General features: G+C 48.4%; 1 protein-coding gene across 3 annotated transcripts in view; it reads left to right on the top strand.

The window, feature by feature from the left end:
• SPG11 (SPG11 vesicle trafficking associated, spatacsin) overlaps positions 1–22,337 on the top strand; it is a 44,765-nt gene that overhangs the window by 17,332 nt on the left and 5,096 nt on the right. For all 3 annotated transcript variants that reach the window (XM_087877898.1, XM_087877897.1, XM_087877899.1), the window contains 22 exons: positions 184–382; positions 492–695; positions 1,127–1,233; positions 2,455–2,600; positions 2,832–2,984; positions 7,386–7,452; positions 7,618–7,783; positions 8,383–8,588; positions 9,338–9,446; positions 10,859–11,018; positions 11,393–11,626; positions 11,824–12,024; positions 12,425–12,532; positions 13,796–13,958; positions 14,337–14,551; positions 14,944–15,685; positions 17,001–17,143; positions 17,250–17,451; positions 17,857–17,994; positions 18,645–18,778; positions 19,705–19,812; positions 21,317–21,485. In XM_087877898.1, the coding sequence (XP_087734024.1) occupies positions 184–382; positions 492–695; positions 1,127–1,233; positions 2,455–2,600; positions 2,832–2,984; positions 7,386–7,452; positions 7,618–7,783; positions 8,383–8,588; positions 9,338–9,446; positions 10,859–11,018; positions 11,393–11,626; positions 11,824–12,024; positions 12,425–12,532; positions 13,796–13,958; positions 14,337–14,551; positions 14,944–15,685; positions 17,001–17,143; positions 17,250–17,451; positions 17,857–17,994; positions 18,645–18,778; positions 19,705–19,812; positions 21,317–21,485 (4,074 nt within the window). The remainder of the gene's footprint in view (positions 1–183; positions 383–491; positions 696–1,126; positions 1,234–2,454; positions 2,601–2,831; positions 2,985–7,385; positions 7,453–7,617; positions 7,784–8,382; positions 8,589–9,337; positions 9,447–10,858; positions 11,019–11,392; positions 11,627–11,823; positions 12,025–12,424; positions 12,533–13,795; positions 13,959–14,336; positions 14,552–14,943; positions 15,686–17,000; positions 17,144–17,249; positions 17,452–17,856; positions 17,995–18,644; positions 18,779–19,704; positions 19,813–21,316; positions 21,486–22,337) is intronic.

Here is a 22,337-nt window from a genome sequence, read left to right as displayed (position 1 = left end):
CTTCCTTTCTCACTAATAGCAGCAGCTACACATGTGGACATCAGCTTGAGAGTGGTCTGCCATGGTCACGTTGGCCAGGGGATTCTGGGATTCTGGAAGGCACCCGTCCTGAGGAAGGCCCCTGCATAGTTCCTAGTGTCCACCCAATGTTTGTACTTACGTATTCATTTCTTTAAAAATTAGAATTTAAGTTCCGTAATCCTGAGGCCCTCTGGATGTATTTGTCGTCTTGGCACGATTGGGTAAATATCACTTCGTGGATTTCTGATTCTCAACTCGAAGGTAACCCTGCAAACTGGCCCCCGCTCCCTTTAGAAGCCATCGGTCAAAGTGCATTATGCAGCCATTACTTGCGCAATGAAGTCTTGGACATCCTAGCTAGGTAGGCTCCTTGTCCGTATAATTATTTCCATTTCCATCCAGTTTTTCTTCCAAAAGAGGTGGTTGCTTAGTGGATCACTGCTCTTTCTGCTCTGCTTTTTTCTTGACAGAAACGGGACTTTTGTGCCCACAGAACTGGAAGACTTTGAAGGCCTTCTCCAAAGGACGGCCTGTGCTGGAGGCGTGATGCAGGAGCCACATCCTCTCCTGGGCTACGTCTCTGCAGGCGGCTTAGATTTCCACACCTGCTTTATCCTTTATTGCATAGAACGGGGGCTGGACCATCTTCTCTACTCCTACTTGGATTATTATCGGTAGGTGGGCATGGCCGTAAACGATTCCAGCAGAGGCATTTAGAGGACGCAGGCAGCAGTGATGGGAGCAGCAGATTCTGTGAAGGGGTGGGGGCTTCAGAGGCTGCTCAGCTGTTGGTATTGCTTATAAACTAGACCAAACACTTTCTTTCCTGCAATGGTCTCCATTATGCCTTGTGGGAAAAAGAAAGTGCTTTGTGCTGGACAGCCGTGAACTAGGGAAACAAGGGAGTCGTGTTGGTGGGATCATGGGAACTGACGATTACCCTCCCCAAGAAGTCCCCTCCCCTCCAGCCCTAGGAGGCAGGGCAGTTTTCTCACAGTGCAGCTGATTGTTAAGCCAAGTTCATTGGAATGACTGATATCTGGCCAGGAGAGACAAGGCTTGCTTTGTCTTTTTAATTCTATGAAATGTCGTTCTTGATTTTCAGTTTATTTTCATCAGACTGTCCCATTTTGAACGATAAGAATCTGCGTGAGGAACATCTTTGGTTTGAATTTTTAGTGCAATGTTGGGACATTGCTAACAATCCTGGAGGTAGGTGGCGTCTTTGCATCTCATTTGGACAAATGTTTGACAAAAAGCCTTCCCACCTACGTGGTACCTATTTATCTACTTACACGGAAATCTCTTTGGCAGCGCTGGCTCAGTGGCCTTGAAATAGAAATGAGTAACCGCCCCTATAGATGGCAACAATTAGTGGAGTGAAATCTGCAGGGACTCCTTTACCTTTACTTTGTCAAAATGCACGGCAGGTGTTCCAGGGGCAGCTGCAGTCCCTGGCCTGACCATGTAAGGCTTTTCGTTCCTTATTGGGCAAACTGACCTCAGTGGCTTCACCTGGCAGGCCGGCTCGCTTCCATTTCAGGGAAAGAGAGGCCTGTCCACTCTCTCACAGCCTCCGGTGACCCCTTGCACTGTAGTTGCCTTCTTGACCTGCCTTTGAAATGGGTTTGAAGCTGCAACAGTCCGGAATGGAGCAGTTTCAGGGTTCAGGGAATCAGATCTACTTTGTGATCTAGTGGGTTTTCAACTCTTCTTGGTTTCTGCATCAAACTGATTTTGACGTATAAAGCTGTAAGTGAGCCCTGTGTGTGGTCATCCTTCAGGCCAAGGGCTATTTGCACTCTTGACTTGCTGGCTACTGAGCTGCCCTTCAAAAGAGTAGGCAGCCTCAGGACAAAATGTTACATGCTTCGACTTTAGAGATCCAAGAGATCACCAGATCCTGTGAGTGACTGGATTGACCTCTCTTTTTCCAAAACTGGATTCTAAGTGGAAACACAATATATGGGTTTTTTTCTTTGTGTTTAATAATTTCCCTCCTCTGTCAGATTTAAAATTATGAGGGGTGGGCCTTTCAGAGCAGCCCTGGAAATGGAGAGGGGATACGTTCAGGGTTTTGGGTGGGCTGCTTGTGGTGCTGTCCTGCCCACGGTGACCCTCAAAGGCCACCTGGATCAGTGTGCCCTCAAGTTCCAGAAGCCTCTGTTCCTTGCCAAGCGGAGGGTAATTGGGGTTGGCAGACCCTCTGCGGGAGTCATTTGCACACCGATCTTCTCAGTAGGATTTTGAGAGGGAGGAAAATTGGGTCATGAATGGGACCTTTGGAAATTCCTACTAGAGTTGTGTATCTGTGCACTTAAAGGATGTTTAGCTTTGATTAATCTGCTTGATTTATGTTAAATCTATTTTGAATTTTCTTTTGGCTACTGCTCCTTTTGTCTCCCTTCTTCTCCCCTTGCCATCCTGCCCCAGATGCAGACAAGATTTTTCAGGCCAGCCTGGCCAATGCCCAGATCTTGATTCCTGGCAACCAGGCTAGCGTGAGCACCATGCTGTTGGAGGGACGAACCCTTCTTGCCCTGGCTACCACCATGTTCGCCGGGGGAGGGATTGACCAGGTATGCCAACTGCAGAAGGCTGGCAACTCAGCAGCCCCTCCGCAAAGGGTTAAAGGCCTGAAGGAGGCTCCCTGCACCCAACATCCCCTCTCCCAACCACAGGCCAGCTACGTTGGCCTGGCCCCTTGTTGGAGAAACAGAGGTCGGCCATTGGGCTGCCTCAAACGCTTGGAATGGGGAGTGTCAGAAAATCGGTGGTGCAAGGAGACTTCAGTGCTTCTTCTGTTGCAGATTGTCCAGAAGGGAGATGGAAGAGAGAAGGTGGATGCGCAGCTCTTCAGGATGGCACTTGCTCCTTACCCCAAGCTTAGAGCTGCCCTCTTCCCTCAGACCACTCCCCATGGAATCTCGCCTCCCGACCTTTCTCTCTATCACCTTCTTCAGGTAGGATTCAATGCCACCCAGAAAATGTGGGCACGGTAGTGGACGGATCTAATTGGGGCAGGGCCAGGACTTACCCGGGCAGCACAGCCTCTGAAGCAGTGTCCACCTTGGATGGTCCTTCTCCAACCCTACAGCTCTTTCATCTGGCAGGCCCAGGCGAAAGCAAGGTGGACATTTCTTAGATGGTGCCACCTTCTGATCGTATTCCAGCGTCTGACTCTGCATCCCTCTTCTGGACAGCGTCCATTTGGGGCTGCCTTTGTGGTCGCGCACAATTCTTTCCAACCTCTTTGAGGTCCTCCACTCCGTGTGGGACATACGCTGTTTATAATAGCAAAGTTTAGGCAAACCTGAAAACTGCTTTGGGTCCTTTCAGATACCTGACGGTCACCCTTGCTTTAGTAGCTAATGGCTTGATTTCCCCCAAAGACCCCTAAAATACAGCCATCAACTTGATTAGGTTTCATCTGCCATAATCTTGTTGAGTTTATTGTTTATTGTTTGTTTTTCTCCAGGGCATCAAATCTATTTTCTATAGATTGTGCTACCTGTACAACATTTTTAGCAAATTTTTCTAGAATTGCTATAATGTCAGTATTTCCAGATCTTCTCCTTTGAGCCTTTCTTGTAGCCATGATCAAAAAAAAAAAAAGGGGGGGGGAGGGAATACTTCAATGTCTAGTATCCCATAATAATGTCAATAGCACACACTAGTGGCCAGACTAACCCCTGAAACTATTAGCACCTAAGTAAACATAAAAGCGACCTGATACGGTTTGGGTTACAATTACACATATTTAGAAGTCTAGTCCAATCCTTAAGTCCAGCGTGGCTGGCCCTGTAGTTCCTTCATCAACCTTTTGAGGGATAAAGTTGTCTACTAGGTTTGTCTGGAACTTGCTTGATGTATATTTTTATATAAATGCAAATAAAAAGTTAAATGCAGATTCACCAAAGGAAAAAAAGAAAAAAAAATTAAAATTTCAATATAAAGTAACAACTTAGTCCCAATGAAAGGAATCTGCAGTCTCTACTTTTGACCTCTTGTTTATAAGTGAACTCTACCAACACATTTTCCACAAAAACAAAAAGTTTCAAAAGTACTAAAAAGCACCAAGAGGAAAATCACTGTAGCAAAAGAAAGCCTCCCATAAACAACAGAAAAAAGCATTAAGAAGTTATTACAAATAACTGTTCTAGTGTCCATTTAAATTTGGGCTGTTTCAGCCAGCCCATCACAAAATCCTTCATTTCATGTTCTTCCTGCAAACACTTGACTGCCCGAAGTTATTAGATCAAGTCACAAACTCTCTTCAATCCAGAGTGTTTTTCACAGGGATGCATCCAGCTCCAAGCACCACCTAAGAGAAAAAGTAGTTGGGTCAAGCCCCTGTTCCCCATCAGAATCTGGACGCATTGTAAAGATCCCAAAAGGAAAAGGCTGCTGCATTGTATATGGAAGTTTAGACCATTTCTTCATGTAATTTCTTTTTTTTTTAATTGAAAAGTTTTTTTTAAAGTTTACACGTATTTTCCCCCCTCTCCTCCCCCCTCCTGCCCCAATCCTCCCACCCCCCCTTGACTTCCCAGAGCAAATACAGGGTATAGCATTTAACAAACATAAAAAAAACATAAGCTGTCTATAGATTTATCTCCCTCTTGCACTTTAACTCCCCTTGTTCATATCTAAATATAACTATTTAGACCAATTATTGCTTGAAAGTAATCAATCCAGCTTCGTTCTTGTCCATTCTTCAATAATAAGCAAGTCTTCTTTCTTCTACAGTTAAACATCAGATCTCCAACCCTTACATACATTAATACCTTAACAAAATATTTTAACCAATCTCAAATAAAATATATTGTAAAAACCTTATTTTTACTTCTGTCAGTTACAGTTAAACATCAGATCTCCAACCCTTACATATATTAACACTAGAAACCTTATTTTTACTTTTTACCCCATAAACTTATATTAATTCTTCTTGAAAACATTCCTTGCTTAGTAACTTTACATAAACTTATTCATCTTATTCTCTACAAATCCTCTACGTATAATCAAATAACATCTTCACTGTTTAATATCCATATAAAATATTGTCAAAAACCTTCCCTCAACCCTTGCACCATTTATATTTTCCTTATACCCCACAAGTTTATATTTATTCTTCAACAAAGCATTCTTTAATATGGTATTAATGTAATTTAAAACAACATATAAAAGTTTAAGTAATATCCTTCTTCTAACCCATAAACTTATATTGAATGATCTACACTGTCCATAATTGTTACATCCACAATATTTTTCTTTTAACCCATAAACTTATATAAATTCTTCACCAATTCATAACAATTCAACCATAACATTATTTAATGTAACTTTTCAAAACAAATCATGTCCCTAAATATAGGTAAATCATTCATTTTCCCTATAATATAACTTATACAGGTATAATCATTCTTTTTCACTATTACTATCCTCCCCAAAAAAGAGGATTGTAATTTTTCCTTCTCCATTTTTTCCTGACTTTTTTGAGAACCTTTTGCTTCAGTCTTTTTCCTCCGCCTTCTTTTATTTTTATAAATTCTTGGATTTTTAACTGAAGTTGCTGAACCTTACAATCCTGTTCTCTTTGCAAAGTAATTCCTTTCAGTAAAAACACCTCTTTAACACCTCTTTTAACACCTCTTTAATTGGGAATCCATTTTTGTAAAAAAGTTGTAAAGTTCCACTTCGAATCTTCCTTCTTATATAAGAAATCCCAACGCCTCCTGACAATTTTCCAGTTGTCTGTGTAAAAGCTTCTGAAGAAATGTCTCTCATTGTTTCCTGGTTGCGCTCCTTCAAGCCTCACTGCCTTTCCTTCTTAATTTGAAAAACCTCCATTTCATTTTCCAAAGGCACATTAAACTGGGTTATTTCGTCCGCCTCTTCCTTCAGCAACTCCTTATTGTTTGGCAACTGGAACGATACAGTATCTTCACTTGTATCTTTGTTTCAAATTTGTGTAAAGTCCTTCTTGAAAAACCCTTCCATTCTTTCCACAAAAGTGGAGATAAATGATTCTAAAATTTCTTCAAAGAGATCCACAGTCAGTATTTGTATATTTACTGATGTATGTAATGGTGAGCCTTCATCACTTTCAAAAAAGCCAGCCATTTTTTTTCCCCCAATAAGACTTTCACTTTTTACTTTTCCAACAACTAAATCAATTATTCCAGTCCTTAAATGGTACCAGTCTTTTTAAATAAAAGTCCTTTTAAAATAAAATCCTCTTCTTTTAAACAGGGGCTTTCAGCACCGCATGATACTTTGTAACTAACTTTCACTTCTCCACGCCGTCGTTAGAATCAAATGCCATCTTACTTTCTCCCATAGAAAATCAGAGGGAAGTGATAGACTCTTCGGAGTTAAAGTTCAATACTTGCCATTTTAGTTTCTCCTGTATTTGCTCTGCCAGCTTTCAAGTCCAAAGTTTTTTTCTTTAAAGTTGAGTTGCTGGGGTGGTCACGACGCCTAGTTCTGCTTGAAGCAGAAACGTCCCAGGTCCAGAGCAATAACGGGCTTCCCAGATTTAAAAAGAAACTTGGGGCTTTTGGGGAGCTCTACCCACACCCGTCAGCTCTCTTTCCCCCCTTCTCCCAGGGGGAAAGTTTTCAAGCCGCTGAACAGCTGATTTTTGCTGTTCTAGCAGCTCTAACGGAGTCCTGGGGCTGGTGCTCCCGCCGACGCCGAAAGACGCTCCCTTGTGAGCGCCAGCCCCAGGACTCCGTTAGAGCCATGTAATTTCTTCATGATCCATATCAACTGCACTGATCCAGTGACTCTCCAGGGTGTCCTTTTTAGGTTGCTCTTTTGCCCCTGCACCCAAAATCTGTAGATGCAGACCCTTGAATTGAGAGCCTTTTGCACTCCAGAGCCCTGCCATGGAAAACGGCCCTTCCACAGGCTCTTGCGTTGCTGTGGGGATGTGGAAAAATTAGGCTGGCTCCAAATCTTGATGTGCGGCCAGTTCAGTCACAAACTGAGCAAAAGTTACAGGACTCCCTGAGCAGTACATAACACCAGCTCTGAACTTCGCCTGTTCTGCTATACAAGGGGTGTCAAACTCGATTTCATTGAGGGCCGCATCAGGGTTGTGTTTTATTTGGGGGGGCAGGTGGGTGTGGCCATCTTAACGTCATTCATGTCGGCGCCTGTGCTGGCCCGAACGCTCTGCCAGCAGAAATGGAGCTCGGGAGTCTGTTTTTGCTGGAAGAGGCACCTTTTGGCACTTTCACTGTTTCCAGAGTGGCCCCACCAGCCAGATCTAAGTATCCCGTGGGCCAGATCCAGCCTGCCGGCCTTGAGTTTGACACTTCTGTGCTGTACAATCTGAAATGAATGTTTTCCTTTTTTAGTGCTTGGCTCCATTTGATTCCACCAAGTTGTTTGGCTGGCAGTCAGCAAATACGCTTGCCATTCCTGGTAAGTAAACTTTCACATACAGTTGGAAACTAATCTAGTAGCAGTTGAGCCCTGCTTTAGCCTGAAGAATTCCTGTTCTGGGGTCAAGAGGAATAAGGCAAAGCCAGGTGCTGCTTTGTTTTATTCCAGTTACTTGCAGTTGTGCTCTTTTTCTGTCCTTTTCAGATATTTGCAATGACCTGCCTCACTTTTCGTGCTCGGCTCTCGTAAAGAAGCATGCCATAATGGAGCACCTTGATTTCTCCTATTATGTATATCATGAGCGCCCCTCCTTTGCTTTCGGAGCATTTTTAGCTCAGCAGCTATCAAAGGGTGACCTCCCAAAGGAGCTGTAAGTAGTTAAAAGAAGCACATGTGACTCTTACAGTAATTATGGTTAAAATTGTTTTTTTGCAAGTTTATCTGTTTGATTTGTGTCCTGTGTTTCTTCCTGGAGATGAGTGCAGCACATACCTTCCTGCCTGCTCCTTGGTGGGTCAGTTGGGTTGGGAAGGATAGAAAGAGAAGGCTGTGCTAAGCAGGAGAGAAAACGTTAACGTGGACCTCCCAAGTCCTGGTCTGTCCTTCCTCACACCACTCTTGTCTTTTATTCTATCAACCTGAACAACATCTACCGTACTTGTGACCCTGGCCACTAGAAGTGAACGTAATAAGTACTGTAGAGCCAGATGGTGCCATAAATACCCTCTGGGTAAGCATCGGTCCTCAGAGCGACACCCAGAGTGACCGTGTCCCCTCATCTCAGAAGACCCCTGCCTGCCTCCTCCATCCGAAAGGCATGAGAAAGAGACCCAGAGAGCTCCAGCCCAAGGGTCAGAACTGTAGTTCAGGGGAAACTGGCTTGCGTGCTGGGACTCTTGTAATTGCCTGCCTCTCAACCCAGTGAGCTTTATGGAATTCGTGCTGAGAGCGGAATTGTGCCTTTTCTAGGGTTCAGCAAGTGGCTAATGAAGCCTATTCTGTGGCCCTCTCGGTTTTCTATGCACCTTCTCTTGCTGCAACCTCTGTCTGTTTTTTGGAAATGCTGGGCCTGCAGAGTCTGAAACTGCGAGTGGATGTTAAGGCCGCCAACGTGATTTTGAGCTTCATGTCCCGGAGAGAGGAGCCACAGCACCACTCCATTAGACAATCCTTGGGTAACGTTTGCAAATACATTTCCAGCCTTTGAATGTTATTCTCCCTTGGGGTACCTGGCTTAAGATTTGAGACAAAGGCTTTTACATTTCAAGTAAAATATGTGCCTTTCTATTTGAATTATTCTTGCTAATAAGAAGATGCCTAACTGATGAAAAAAAAATCTGATGAAGGTAGATTCTGTGGAGGGCAAGTGAGTGACCTCCAGGGGTCAGGAGGAAGTGAGCAAAACACCTCACCTGAGGGAAAGTCCCAGAGGAAGAGGAGGGGTGGGAGAGAGGGGGAAGCCCACTCAGACTCTGGCTGTTCCCATAGCCCTTATTTGAACTTATAAATGTTTTTGTATGTATAATGCGTCTTATTAGTGTTGTATGCCAGTGATTGCATGACATCTTCAGATGCCATAAATAAATAAAACAAAATTCCTATAGCCTTGGCTAGTAGAGCAGTGGCTTCTTGGGAAGGTCTATGAGCCACAGTGGCCCAGTGGTGAGAGTGCGGTACTGCAGGCTCCTCCTGCTACCTGCTGGCTGCCTGCAATTTGGCAGTTCAGATCTCACCAGGCTGAAGGTTGACTCAGCCTTCCATCCTTCTGAGGTGGGTAAAATGAGGACCCAGATTGTTGGGGGCAATTGTGCTGACCCTGTAAACCGCTTAGGGCTGGAAAGCACTGTGAAGCGGTATATAAGTCTCTTGCTCTTGCTATCTACCTATCTACATGTTGGGCTGACAGTGTCTCTTCTGTGTTCAGTTGAAAAGCTAGGAGAGCTGGCTGATGGAGAAAAAACTGCAGCCGAAGACCTTCTGGTCTGCTTAGAGGAAGCCGTCTGGGATAAGGTTGACCATCAAGAGATAAAAAAGTGAGTTTGTGGTTCAATATTGTGTGACTTGGTCTCAAGACAACCGAGAGAGCAAGAAAAACAACTTGTCATGTTTACTCCCGGAGAGCTTAAATTACAAATTCATAGGACTATTAGGAATTCATAACAAAATCTGAGACTTTGTATTACTTTTTGTGAAGGTGAAGAATTGGAATAATTAGCGCTGGGCTGGGCTGGGCTTCCCCAGGATGGACACAGAGTTGGTTGAGCGAGTGTCCATCGGAGGCTTCAAACCGAAAGGAGGAGCTTGAGTGCTGCACTGTAGGAGGAGCTCCTTCTAGGCCTGGGGCTCTTGGAAGGACTCGGCCGAAGGATTGGAAAATACGTTCTCAACCCATGACTGAAACTCCGTCGTAAGCGGTGCAGTTGTGATATTTTGCCCAACAACTGCATCATTTTGGCAGTGGGAGTCCCAGTCCCAATTCGGGTCATTAACTGAAGACTATGTACCTGCATTTTCTTCACTTGCTGTTTTGTTAGTTGTTGCTATAAGTATTTGTTGCTATTCTGCCAGCTAACAGTTTGAGCTGTTAGAGTCAATCATTCAAAGAAGAACTCGTGTTTGGCCTGAATGTGCCGCCTCCTTCCTCCTCGTTCATGGTCTAGGATACGTAAAAACCTTGATAAAAAAGAGCCTTGATAGTACAGTGGTCTAAGCACCCTGTTATTAACACAGCTGCCTGCAATTATTGCTGGTTTGAATCTCACCAGGCTCAAGGTTGACTCAGCCTTCCATCCTTTCTAAGGTAGGTGAAATGAGGACCCAGTTTGTGGGGGCAATAAGCTGACTTTGTATAAATATACAAAAGTATGAAGGCTATTGCTGAGCGCATTGTAAGCCGCCCTGAGTCTCCGGAGAAGGACGGCATATAAATCAAATTAATCAAAAAAAAAACTCCAAAGATAAGCTGTGGGACCTTCCCCTATACCAGGGGTGTCAAATCAAGGTCCAGGGGCCTGATCCAGCCCGTAGACTGCTTAGATGTGGCACGTGGGGCACCCTGGAAACAGTGAAGGACCGGCCCCCGGTGCCTCTGCCAGTGAAAACAGAGCTCCTGAGCTCCATTTTCACTGGCAGAGGGTTGCAGGAGGCAGTCGCAGCCGAAATGTAGCTCGGGAGCCCATTTTCACTGGCAGAGGGCTGGGGCCACCACAGGCCTCCCTGACATGAGTGATGGTAAGTTGGCCACACCCACCCTGGCCATGCCCCCCCAGCCCTCCCCCAAGGTCAAACATGCATTGATGCGGCTCTCAGTGAAGTCGAGTTTGACACCCCTGCCCTTTACCCTTTGGCTCACTTATTTATTGGGGGTGGGTGGGTGAGAGCAGCGTGGCTTGCTGCTGTGGCAGGAGAGGGCGAGGAGAGGCGTAAAGAGGCTCCTTCCTTTCAGGACCTCAAGCGAGGCGAGGCATCACTGGTCCCTGGTCGTCCAGTTTTGCCAGCTGCACCACATCAAGCTGAGCACGTCATACCTGAGGGCCTGTGCACGTTCGAACGAATGGCTGCAGTTTGTGACTGAAGCGCAAATGCACGGCTACCAGCCAGCAGAGGTGAGAAGCTGCTGGATGCTGAGCTGAGCCCCAGGCCTGTGAGGTTTGGGTGGAAGATGGTCCTCTTAAGGAGAAAAGAGCATTCTAATGCCACGGAATAGCGAAGTCACAATTCTTTGTAAAGAGATGAGGTGGAAAAGGAGGTGGGCAGAGGGTTGCAGTGAGCAGCAACAGGCCCACTCGTTCCTGCCCATCCTTCCACTCCAAGGGCTCCCCGACTCTGAATTCTCCAAGCTGGGGCTTCAGTCTCCTGGGGAGGACCCCCACCACCACCTCATTCATCTCCTGGGAGGCGTTGCAGCCTCCCTCTGGCGTGGTGGATTCCCGGTCAAAGCTTTACGGAGCTGCTTGCTCTCCTTCCTTCCGTCTCCCAGGTGATCCCCCTCCTCCGGGACTTCCCCCTGCCCCTGCGGGACCACTTGGCGTTGGCCCTGAGGCATTTGCAGCCTCCGAGGCAGGGGGGCTTGCAGGAGCTGGAGCAGGAGCCGCAGGGCCTATTCCATGTCCTGCTCCAGAGCCAGGAGCAGCCGTGCCCTTGGCGACACCTCTTGGCTGCCTCTGTGAAGCACCACTTGCCCGTCCTGAGCGTGCTGGCTGCTGGCTTCCAGGTACGAGTTCTCCAGGATGGGCATCCAGGCTCCTGGATGGGGGTGGAAGGTGACTCTGGAACAATGCAGCTGCTGTGCATCAGGCCCAGGCGGGCTGTGGTAGTTTGGACTTTGGCGTGTGGATTATTCAATCCGCACTCTGCTTTTTTAAAATACCGTTTTTCTTCTCTTCATTCCGTCACGCCCACACTGGGCAGGACGCCAGCCTTCTCCACTGTCTCTGTGTTTGGATAATAACTTCCCTGGACGCTTGTGCCACCAGTGAGGTGATGGGGCACATGGACGGCATGGCTGAATCCCACGAGTGGGGCCTTCCAGACTTGGCCCTTCTCTGGCAGTGGCTGTTGAAGAGGCAGAAGGCCAGGATCCTCCTTCATGGCTTCCAGCTCTTCCTGGAGGTAAGCTGGCCAGGGTCGCTCGCCCAGCCCTCGGAGGCACACATGGCGGGTGCCACTGAAGCACATGTCTTTTGGGTGGGGTGGGGGCAGATTTCATGGAGTGCTGGGAGGGAGGGATGAGGAAGAGCCAGAATCCTGGATTTGGGGGAGGCCCTGAGACTGGATTCGTGCTCTGTGCAAGAATCTGAATGACCGTTTTCTTCCTACCCAACGGCTGCCCAGACATGGGCTTGAAGACATCCGGCAGACGAGAGCTCCCCTCTCAGAACTTATCCACTTATCCGGGAGAGATTCTCCCCCTCCCTCTATCCAGAACTCACCTTTTTTCCTTCCAAAGATGTGCAACCCACTCTTGGTAGAATTTGGGCACACAATTCTTTATTTCTCTTCTGATATTCAGGATTCTCCTTTGCTGATAATGCTGGAAGTGTATGAATTGTGCATGGAGTACAAAAATTACAGCCAAGCCAAGATGAAACTGCTCACATTTCAAGACAATCTTTCAAAAGTAAGCAGAAATTTAATTTGGCCCCTGTAGCTTTTTACAAACCGAACAGGCAGATTTCCTTTTTTGTGTCCTGAATGCTCCCGGCCCTTGGAGGTCGCCTAGCTCCCAGGTGATCAGAATTCCCACGGGTCCTGCCAGGGTGGTCCTTCTTGGTTCCTGGATTTGTGCCTTTTCATCCCCTGTTGATGAGATCAAAGATGTGGAACTCTTCTCTTGCCTCTTGTCTTAACGGTGGGGATGCCCAGGGGTGACCCATGGCTGTCAGGGAGCTCATATCTACTCCATTCCCTCGTCTTTCTTGTGGCCAAAGAAGAAACTTGGCATTTCAAGGGAAGGACTGTTTATTGTGGGTCTGCTGCCAGCAGAGATAGCTGCAGAGTTAAGAGGGGGAGGGGGAGGGGGAGCCTGGGCCAGCTTCGGAGCCTTTGGAAGGCTCTGATAAGGAAACAGCATCAGAAACAGAGGCAGAGCCGGGGCCTTCTGTCCTCCCCCAGGTGGAGAGGCAGCTGTCTTCAGGGCCTGAGCTGAGTGAGGGGGAGGAACAGATGCTCTGTATGCGTAGAAAGGAGAGGAGAGCAAAGGAAAGCAATAAGCCAGCTCTCAGGGCCAGCCCCTCCCCGGCTGGGAAATAAATAGGAGGGGTTTGGGAGTGGTCAGTTGTTGCAAACAACTGTTCATTTCTAGTATACAAGCAATTCAGATTTCTTGGATAAACCCAGGTTTGTTGGGACTAATTATGTTTGATTTTTTTGTTTATCCCTGTGAATAAAAGACTGTTACCGCCCTGTTATAAAAAAGGGGGTTGTTTACTCACGAGTAAACGTTTTATCATGGCTTGCGAAGGCTGGGTCAGACCTCTGTTTTGGAATCATGCTTGTCCCACATGGGGGCAAAGGAGTGTGGCCCCCTGGTGATTGTCAGTAGGCCAGGTAGCGAGAAGAACCGGTGTGAATGAGAAGGGTAAATTCCGCTCCGGATTTAGGAACAGATATTGTGGGAAGTTGTACATTTTGAGGGCGAAGAGGCTGGTCCAGGAAAGAGGCTTTCTCAGGGAAGAGGCATTGCTCAGCAAAGCAGGGTTTTCCGTGGAAGGAGCCTTCATCTGGCCGATGTGTGTACAAGCATTTCTTTGTGCACAGACTTTCCAGGTACCAAAATTGCTGCTACCTGAGTGGCTTTTGATACAAGCGGTTTTATTTTGTACTGGAGCTGCAGAGGAAAGGTTTTGAAACAATCTTGCCCAGTGACCTGTTCTTCCTGCAGCTTGAAGCTCAGTGTGAGAGGTGGCTGCCCGTCCTCCCTGGGCCCTGGCTGGAGTTGCAGGCCTCCTTCCTACTCAACCTGATGCTGCAGCAGTGCAGAACAGAGTACGAGTTCAGAAAACTCCTCGAGCTGCTTGCAGATGCAGGAACTGCTCTTCTCCATGGCAAGGACACCTTCCTTCTCTTCTCTTCTCTTCTCTTCTCTTCTCTGCTGTGGCTGACACTGCTGGGGGCTTGGGGGCTCAGGACAGTCTGACTTATATCAGGTGGCAGTAAATTGCCTGCTGATGTGACAGCCGGTGACTGTTTTGGAGAATAGGGTGCTGCATTCGGTGGGCTCCATTGGCTGATTTAGCTGCAGGGCTTCCCTGGTTTTGATGTTAGGTTCTCTCCCAACTGGGGTGCCTCAGCTATGCAGCCCTGTCAGGAGGGGGGGGGGACTCAAGAAAAGCCCCTTTGCTCCATCCCCAAAGTCTGTCTTGTTGTTCAGCTACAGGCTGTCCCTCTCCTGTCGCTATTGCTCTTCTCCTTTTTGGGTGCAGGACCAGATCTGAAGAAGCTCAGTGCCCTCGGTATCATCCTGAAAGATTCACCCACCTCCATCAGCCGGACTCTGCTGGGCAACTACAGCTTTGAGAGGTTTCAGGAGGAGTGCCAGAGGATTCTGGAGCAGCTGCAGGAGAGCAGCTCTTTCTCTGTGGCTCGCAATGTAGCAGAGCTGGCAGCACTGCCTGTAGACAATGTTGTCATTCAGGAGGTACCCTGGAGTCCAGCCCTTTTTGTTGTTATTCCCCTTGATTGCGTTTCACCTACTGCAAAGTTAGTGTCATCCTGTTGGTGGCTGCTTTCCCCTCCCCCATGTCTGTTGCAGCTGTGTGTCCAGATCTGCATTGGCACAGTGGGCTTTCCCAGCACTGTTTGGGACCCCTGCCAGCCCGAGGCAGCCTGGCCTTCACAAGCCACACTCGGCTCTCCAGAGTTCAATGAACCTCTGCCAGGAAGAGGGGCTGAGTAGGAAGGGCGAGAGAGGCACCTGGGGTGGGGTGGGGGTGGGGAAGCCATCCCTGGAATCACGAGGCTCTGTGTCAGACAATCATTTCTGTGCAGTGGAGTTCCTTGGCTTCTGATGGTGGCTTGTGTCCTTTCCAGGTGCTCCAAAACCTCCTCCTCTTGAAACAGGTTGGCCACTGGACTCAAAAACGGACAAGAGTTGAGTTCTGGAAAAAGTGCCACGAGAACTATGTGCAAAATGCCATCTCCAATCGAGCTGCCTCCGGCTTCTTCTCAGCTCAGGCAGACTTGGTCTCGGAGGGCCCGGAGGATGAGAGGGTGTCAGAGAGGCAACTCCTGCTTACTTTAGCTGGACACTGGCTAGTCAGAAGCGACCCGGTTCCTGTAGATGATCTGGAGAAGATAGAGAGGGGAATCTGGTGGTGCCACATCAGGCGACAAACTTTCAGCCAAGGCACAGGGCAGATCGAGCCCAGAGGTTCTCACCAGATTTCCATAAGTAGTGAGCTGTCCTTTGACTCCTTGGCCAAGGAATTCTGCTTTTCTAAGGTTGCTGCTTTAAACATCCCAAAGTACCTGGAGCTCAGAGGTTTCCCTTCCCAGGATACATCCACAGTTATGCTTTCCGAAGCTGAAGCGGCATCACTGAGCTTTCTGATTGGATGTCTTCTGGATGAAGGAAGCGTGCACGAAGCTGCCCGGGTTTGCCGCTATTTCAGCTTCTACAGCAAAGACGTCGCCCTGATCTTGCACTGCAGAATGCTGGCCTTGGGGGAGGACACCCAGGGCTGCTTCCATCCAGAGATCCAGGCTCTCCTGGCAGCTGAGAACAGCAAGAGGCACAGAGAAGCGGCACCCGAAAAGAAACGGTTGAAGAGTTGTAAGTTGCATCCACCATGAAACATCCGAGTGAGACCAGTTAGTCTCTCATAGGCCATTGTACTCTTTCCTCATAGCAATAGCACTTAGACTGATGTACTGCTCCACAGTGCTTTACAGCACTCTCTGGGCATTTTACAGAGTCCGCCTCTTGCCCCCAACGATCTGGGTCCTCATTTAACCCACCTCGGAAGGACAGAAGGCTGAGTCAACCTGGAGCCCCGTCAGGATCCAATTCCTGACTGAGGGCAGAGTCAGCGCCACCCATGGCTCCTTATAGCACATTGCCTTTTGTTTGCCAGCCTGTCTCTGTAGTGAGGCAGGGGGAGCAGTGGCAGTGGGGTTTTACGATGGCCATTCTACCAGGGATGGAGGCCTCCTGTTTCAATTTTGCCCTTCTGACATTTTAAAATCACTACAGGTAGTCCTTGACTTATGACCATTCAAGGTCACAGGAGCATTGAATGAATGGTCCTCAGAGTTCCAGCCTCCCCATAATTACATGGTCTCCATCTGTGCGCTTGATGACCGGCTCAACAGTTATGACGGTTGCGGCTCCCGGCATCATGTGATGCTATTTGCAACCTTCCCTGCCAGCTTCCTCAGAAAGTCAGTGGGGAAGCCAGCAAAGCAGGTTGCAAGTTATGGGAGTAAGTCTCCTCCTTCCCCAGCCCCTCTGCGCTTGCCCCATGCCGGCCCCTCACCCACCCCTCTGTGCTTTGGCTGAAGCTCCCTTCCCCTTCCCCTGCACAGTGCCTCCCTTGTACACCCTCCCTGAGGTGCCACCTTTGCACCCTTCTGCACCCCAGTGCATTCCGCTCCCCCTCCCCAGCCCTTGCTGCCCCTCTCACGCACCCCCCATACCCACCCCGAGCCTTGCCATGTACTCTCCCCCACCCGCCATCAGCCACTTACTACCTGCTAGCTGGCCTGCTTGCAACTTCCTGGCAGCAGGAAGTTTCCTCCCCTGAAGATCGTGGGATCCGGACTGCAGTCAGCCTTTACCATCCCCTCGCTTAGCAATAGAAATTCCCAATGACTGCTGTAAGCTGAGGACCACTTGTGCCATTTCCCCACTCCAGAAATAAGTGGAGAAAGATGGTGCCACTCAGCAACTCATCTGCAAGTCCAGAGGTTCTGTGGGTTCAGAATTTGTGAGCGTGGCAAGTGGGGGGGATGCATCTTAGGCTCTCTCTAAACAGCTGAATGTGTCCTGCTCGATTGTGATGCTGGCAGCTCCCAGGTGTGTCCCCCCGCCTGCCCGGTGTATTGCTCTGGCTGTTTGCTCAACTCCGAGATCTTGGTTTTCTTCTCAGCCTCAAGCCTCGATTCCTGGTCCTCTGTGGGGGGCTCCTCTCCGGATAGTGGAGTGGTCGGCAGCCTGCAGACTTTAGTTGCAGAATGTGTGCATGGTCGGAATTATTGTCGACAGACTCTCTACCTTTACGAACTCTCCAAAGTACGTCGCTGGGGTCTGGAATCAGGGTGAAGGAGAAGCAGCCCTCGTGCCTCAAGCAGGAAGGTAAGTGATCTGACTCTTCTCCCCCCATCCTGGCTCTCTGCAGGAGCTGGGCTGTGCCTTCAGTGAGATCGCCGTCCACGATTCAGAGAAGCTGCTTCGGGCAATCCTGTCCTCCCAGCAGCCAGATTGGTACAAGAAGGCCCAGGCCTTCATCACCAACCAGGGGCTGGAGCCAGGGGCTGTGGCTGAGCTTGTGGCAGAGGAAATCACACGTGAGCTGCTGGCGCCTTCGGAAGGAAGAGGCAGTAAGTCCACTCTTGGTCTCTGCTTGGGAACACGAAGCTGGACAAATGGGTTTGGCTCTGGATAGTTGCTGCTTGCTGGGCTTTGGCCAAGCCTTGTCATTTCACGCTTCTCTTTTGATGGGTTTTGAGGATTTGATTGATTTTGATAGGGTCTCCTGCTCGAGCAGGGCTTCAACCTCCAAGGTTCCTTCCAACTCTTCATTATTCTCTGATTGCTGCTGTATTCTCTGATTTGCCTTTTTAACCTAGGTTCTGTCAGGACTGTAGCTCACGTGATCATTATTTAATCGAATTATGTCATGCTACTGAAGGACTATAATATAGAAGTTTGAATAATAAATAAATAAAATAATATAATTCCTAGGACCAGAGGAGAGACGCAGCCTGTCTTATTTTATTTTACAGAGCAAACTCCAGCCCTGAATCCTGCAGAGGAGAGCCAGAGGTTCCTGCAACTGGCCAAGCTTTGCCAGGACCACACACTTGTCGGCCTGAAGCTGCTGGATAAGGTTTCCTCTGTGCCACATGGGGAGCTTGCCTGTAGTAAGTTCGTGGTGGATAGAAAATGGGTCCTTGTGAGGTTGGAATTTAAGGTTAGGTTTGTGAGGACTTCTGAGTCTCAACTCGGACTGAAATCCAAAATACCTATACTTTGGCAAAGATCTCATGAGGATCTATTGGCCAGGGGAATCTGGATCTCCTTTGACCTCACCTTCATGTTGTGTCTCTTGCTGACTCTTCTTGCATAGTCCATATTGACACAACATGGTGACACGTATTGAAACTGTGCCATCGTGTTCCTGGGGATCAAAGCCCAGAAGCCGCTGCCTTCTCCACGGAGGCCCCTGCTTGCCTGCTTTTCTTCTCTGCACCTCTAGAGCTGGGGGGGAGGGGGGATTCTTCAGTGATGTGCTAATGTTTCCAAGAGAAACAAAGTGGGAGAGCTGGGAAAAACTGGCAAATGATGAATCCGTGACCAGTCGTCTGTTCCCTCCTTTGAACAACATTTGTTTTCTCTTGGATCAGATGGGAACTCTGGTCCTCCAGTTGGCTGAAATGCAACTCCCGACATCCCTGGTCGTTGTCCATGTTGGCTGAATTGCTGGGGGTTGTAGTTGAGTCTCATGTGGGAGGACGCCAGGGTTAGTGTGCAGCACGAGCGTTTGTTCACGGAAGCCCCTCTCCTTCCTTAGCTGTGGAGCTCCTGGTTCTGGCCCACAACTGCTTCAGCTTGACTTGTCACATGGAAGGCATCACTCGTGTTCTCCAAGCTGCCCGGCTGCTCACAGATGAACACTTGGCCCCAAAGGAAGAGTACGGCCTTGTGGTAGGTTAACTCCTCCGAGAGTAGGGAGGGGCTGCAGTTGTGGAGCAAGAACCTGCCCCTCCCAGCCCCAAACTCTTCAGGGCTCTTAGCTGGAGGCTGCAGCTCCTGTCAGGGCAGAGAGAGTGTCCTCATCTGGCCTTAGTATCTGCTCATTCTCAGTTTCTCAGTGGAGACAGGTACAGGTAGTCCTCGACTTACAACCACAATTCAGCCCAAAATTTCCGTTGTTAAGTGAATCGCTGCAGTGGTTAAGTTAGTCACATGTTGTTAAGTGACTCTGGCTTCCCCCTTGACTTTGCTTGTCAGAAGGCTGGAAAAGGGAACCGTGTGACCCTGGGACACGGCAGTTGCCAAGTCAGTTGCCAAGCGCCTGCATTTTGACCACGGAGATGCTGCCAATGGTTGCAAGTGTGAAAAACGATCATAAGCCACTTTTCTCAGTGCCCTTGTAACTTTGAGTGGTCACTAAGTGGGCCTGCAGAGCTAAGTGGATAGCTCTGCAGACAAAGGCACTGTAATTTAACACCAGCTGCCTGCAATTACTGCAAGTTCAAATCTCACCAGGCTCAAGGTTGACTCAGCCTCCCATCCTTTCTAAGGTAGGTAAAATGAGGACCCAGATTGTGGGGGCAATAAGCTGACTTTGTATAAATATACAAAAGTATGAAGGCTATTGCTTAACGCATTGTAAGCCGCCCTGAGTCTCCGGAGAAGGGCGGCATATAAATCAATTTAAAAAAAAAAAAAAAAGTGAACTGTTGTAAATCGAGGATTGACTGGGACTCCAAGCCGCCCTTTCTGAAGCTGGCTGGATATCAGGACGTGGCAGATACGGCCCAGACCCCCTGGTGCCCTTATGGGGGGAGTGGAGTTGTGTGAATGTAGGCTGCCATTTCACTCAGCTGAAAGTTCTTCTCTCCCCAAAGGTTCGCCTTCTCACCGGTATTGGCAGGTACAATGAGATGACCTACATCTTTGACCTCCTGCATGAAAAGCATTACTTCGAGGTGCTGATGAGAAAGAAGCTGGACCCGGTAGGCATTATGAACCAGATCTGCTTTCCCCAGGCCGGGGTGGCGTTGGCATCCCTTCCCTTTGTAAACCCCTTAGAGAGGGCTGTAAAAAGCACTGCAAAGCGGTATATAAGTCTAAGCGCTATTGCTATATTGAAGAGAGTCAAGGTGGGGCAGTTTAGAGTTTCTTCCCAAGCTCCTCCTGTGCTTCCAGCTGTCTTCCAGCAAAGGAGGAACTTGCAATCAAGTAGTCTGGCATTTCTGCCTGGCAGGTCATAAAGTTTGAAGGACTTAAAAGCAACGCAGTCATCACCAGAAATCAGTTTGGACTTGTTCAGAACTTCCTGCTCTTTTATGACCTCTCTTTGTAGCAGGAGGGCTCATAGGCGGAAGGGAGGACTCCTTCAGAAGTCCTTGGGAACCATCATCCCACCACTGCTGCCCTCTCTTCCTGCCATGGCACAACGGATTACGGGAAAAGATGATAATGGCTTATTAGATTTGTTGCTTTTATGTTGTATAATTCTGGGCAGCAGAATTTGTCTGTTTGTTTGTTTAGTCATGTTTACGTAGTGTATATTGGTGACCCTCTGACAGCTGTGTGCAACAAAATTTCATTTTACCCTGTTTTCCCCAAAATAAGACACCCCCTGATAATAAGCCCAATCGGGCTTTTGAGCGCATGGCAATAAGGCCAAGCGCTTATTTCAGGGTTCAAAAAAATATAAGACAGTCTTATTTTCAGGGAAACACGGTATATATATATATATATATGCCAATTAGTGTACATTTAAAGTGACAATAAAGTTATTCTAAGTCTAAGCAGCCTTCATTTCCCTCCCTCCAACCACAACGGTTATTATCTTCCAGCTTTGACTATGTCTTGGGAAAGCTGGGCCCAGGATTATTCATTTAAAGTCTATTTTAGAAAGGAGAACAGCAACTATTTTGCAACTTTGGAGAGCAGTATGCCAAACATTAAACCACAAAGGACATAGAAGCTAAAATATAATCAGAAGTTTAACATGAAACTCTGAGAAAACCATGAGATGGCATTGATTTGCTAATAACCAAGGAAAGTTTTGCTGCCAGGAGTTTCCAATTATTTCCAAGTGTGTTGCCTTGAAGAAAGTCAAGGCCCGTTTTTTATCATTCCAAAGTGCAGCACATGGAATATTGGACTTAAGTAAAAGGAAGGTGGATTCTGAATCAATGTTAGGGAAAACCTTCCTGCTTTGAGTAGCAGTGGAAGCCTTGATCCAGAGTGATCTCCTGCTCAGTAGACATGCTCAAGGTAGCAGGGACCAATTTGGGATGCGCTCAGTTGGAGGCTGGGTCGGGATCGCCTCAAGCCCCCCCACTCCTGCCATTGTGAAGGACGTCTGTCTCCTGACCAGTGGAGGGGGAGGCCTGGGCCCCTTGGACCGGTGGGATTGGCTGCTTGGGACTGTGTGGCAGACTTCTAGCTGGCAAGATGCCAGTTTTCCTCCTGCTGCACCTCTCCCTCTCCCTCTCCCTCTGGCAGAACGGGACCCTCAAGACCGCCCTGCTAGACTACATCAAGCGTTGCCGGCCGGGAGACAGTGAGAAGCACAACATGATTGCCCTCTGCTTCAGCATGTGCCGGGAGATTGGGGAGAACCACGAGGCTGCGGCCAATGTCCAGCTGAAGCTCATTGAATCTCAGCCATGGGGTAAGGGCTCACCTGTCCAGGTAGGCCCCTCTGGCGGACACTCTGGGTGGATGGAGGCTGCACTCGGGGATCCGTCGGGCTGGACTCTCCTGCTGCTTGTTCTTCACCTTGCTTCTCCCGAGGGAGCAAGGAACACTGAGGGCCCAGCTCCGCTTTCTCTTTCCTTCAGGCTTTGAGGAAGGGGGAAAATATGCCTGATGGGCAGCATAGACCCCCGCAGGGCTACCAAGAGCCAGTCGCTCCTCAGAAACTCTCTCTCTCTTGTGGCCCCCGAGTGTTGCCGAACTCAACCCCCAGGCAGGAGGTCCAGTGATGAGGGTTCCACAGGTTCCCCTTCAGGCAAGAGCCTCCCGTGGAGTCAGCTGCGCTGGGCTGCAGAGTCCTCTAGAAGCAGGTCTGCAAATGAAGCTGCTTTTTGGCTGCTGCTGGGAAGGACAAAGAGCCTCCAGCAGTAACTGCAACACAATTGGCACGTCTAAGAACTGTGAACATTATTGTAGCTTGGACTCAGTGATAATGTAAGGCCCTGCCAGTCTTCTCATTTCCAAAGGACACTTTTATTGGAAGAGCGTGATAGCAAGAGATCTAGGCAGGAATTAGCTTTTCCAAACGTTAGATTAAAGCAGTGCAGACAGAGCCCCTCCCAAAGTCCAATCCATCATCGAGCCAATCCCTGTGTGTGAAGATGTTAAGGGAAACTCCGGCTGAGAGGATGACAAACGCCTGCTGCTCTTCTCCAGAGACGAGATAAGGCAGCCAGCGGGAGGCACATTCCTTTCCCCCTCCCAAGGTCCCAAAAGTTACAGCAAAGCAAAGCAAGAAACAGAAACGGAAGGTCCCCCTAAGCCTCCC

Source organism: Pantherophis guttatus, chromosome 13 (genome assembly GCF_059756535.1).
Source record: "Pantherophis guttatus breed Tessera chromosome 13, ASM5975653v1, whole genome shotgun sequence".
NCBI classification, from domain to species: Eukaryota; Metazoa; Chordata; class Lepidosauria; order Squamata; family Colubridae; genus Pantherophis; species Pantherophis guttatus.
The sequence above is the reverse complement of the archived record's forward strand: the minus strand, read 5'-3'. Positions and strand labels throughout refer to the sequence as shown.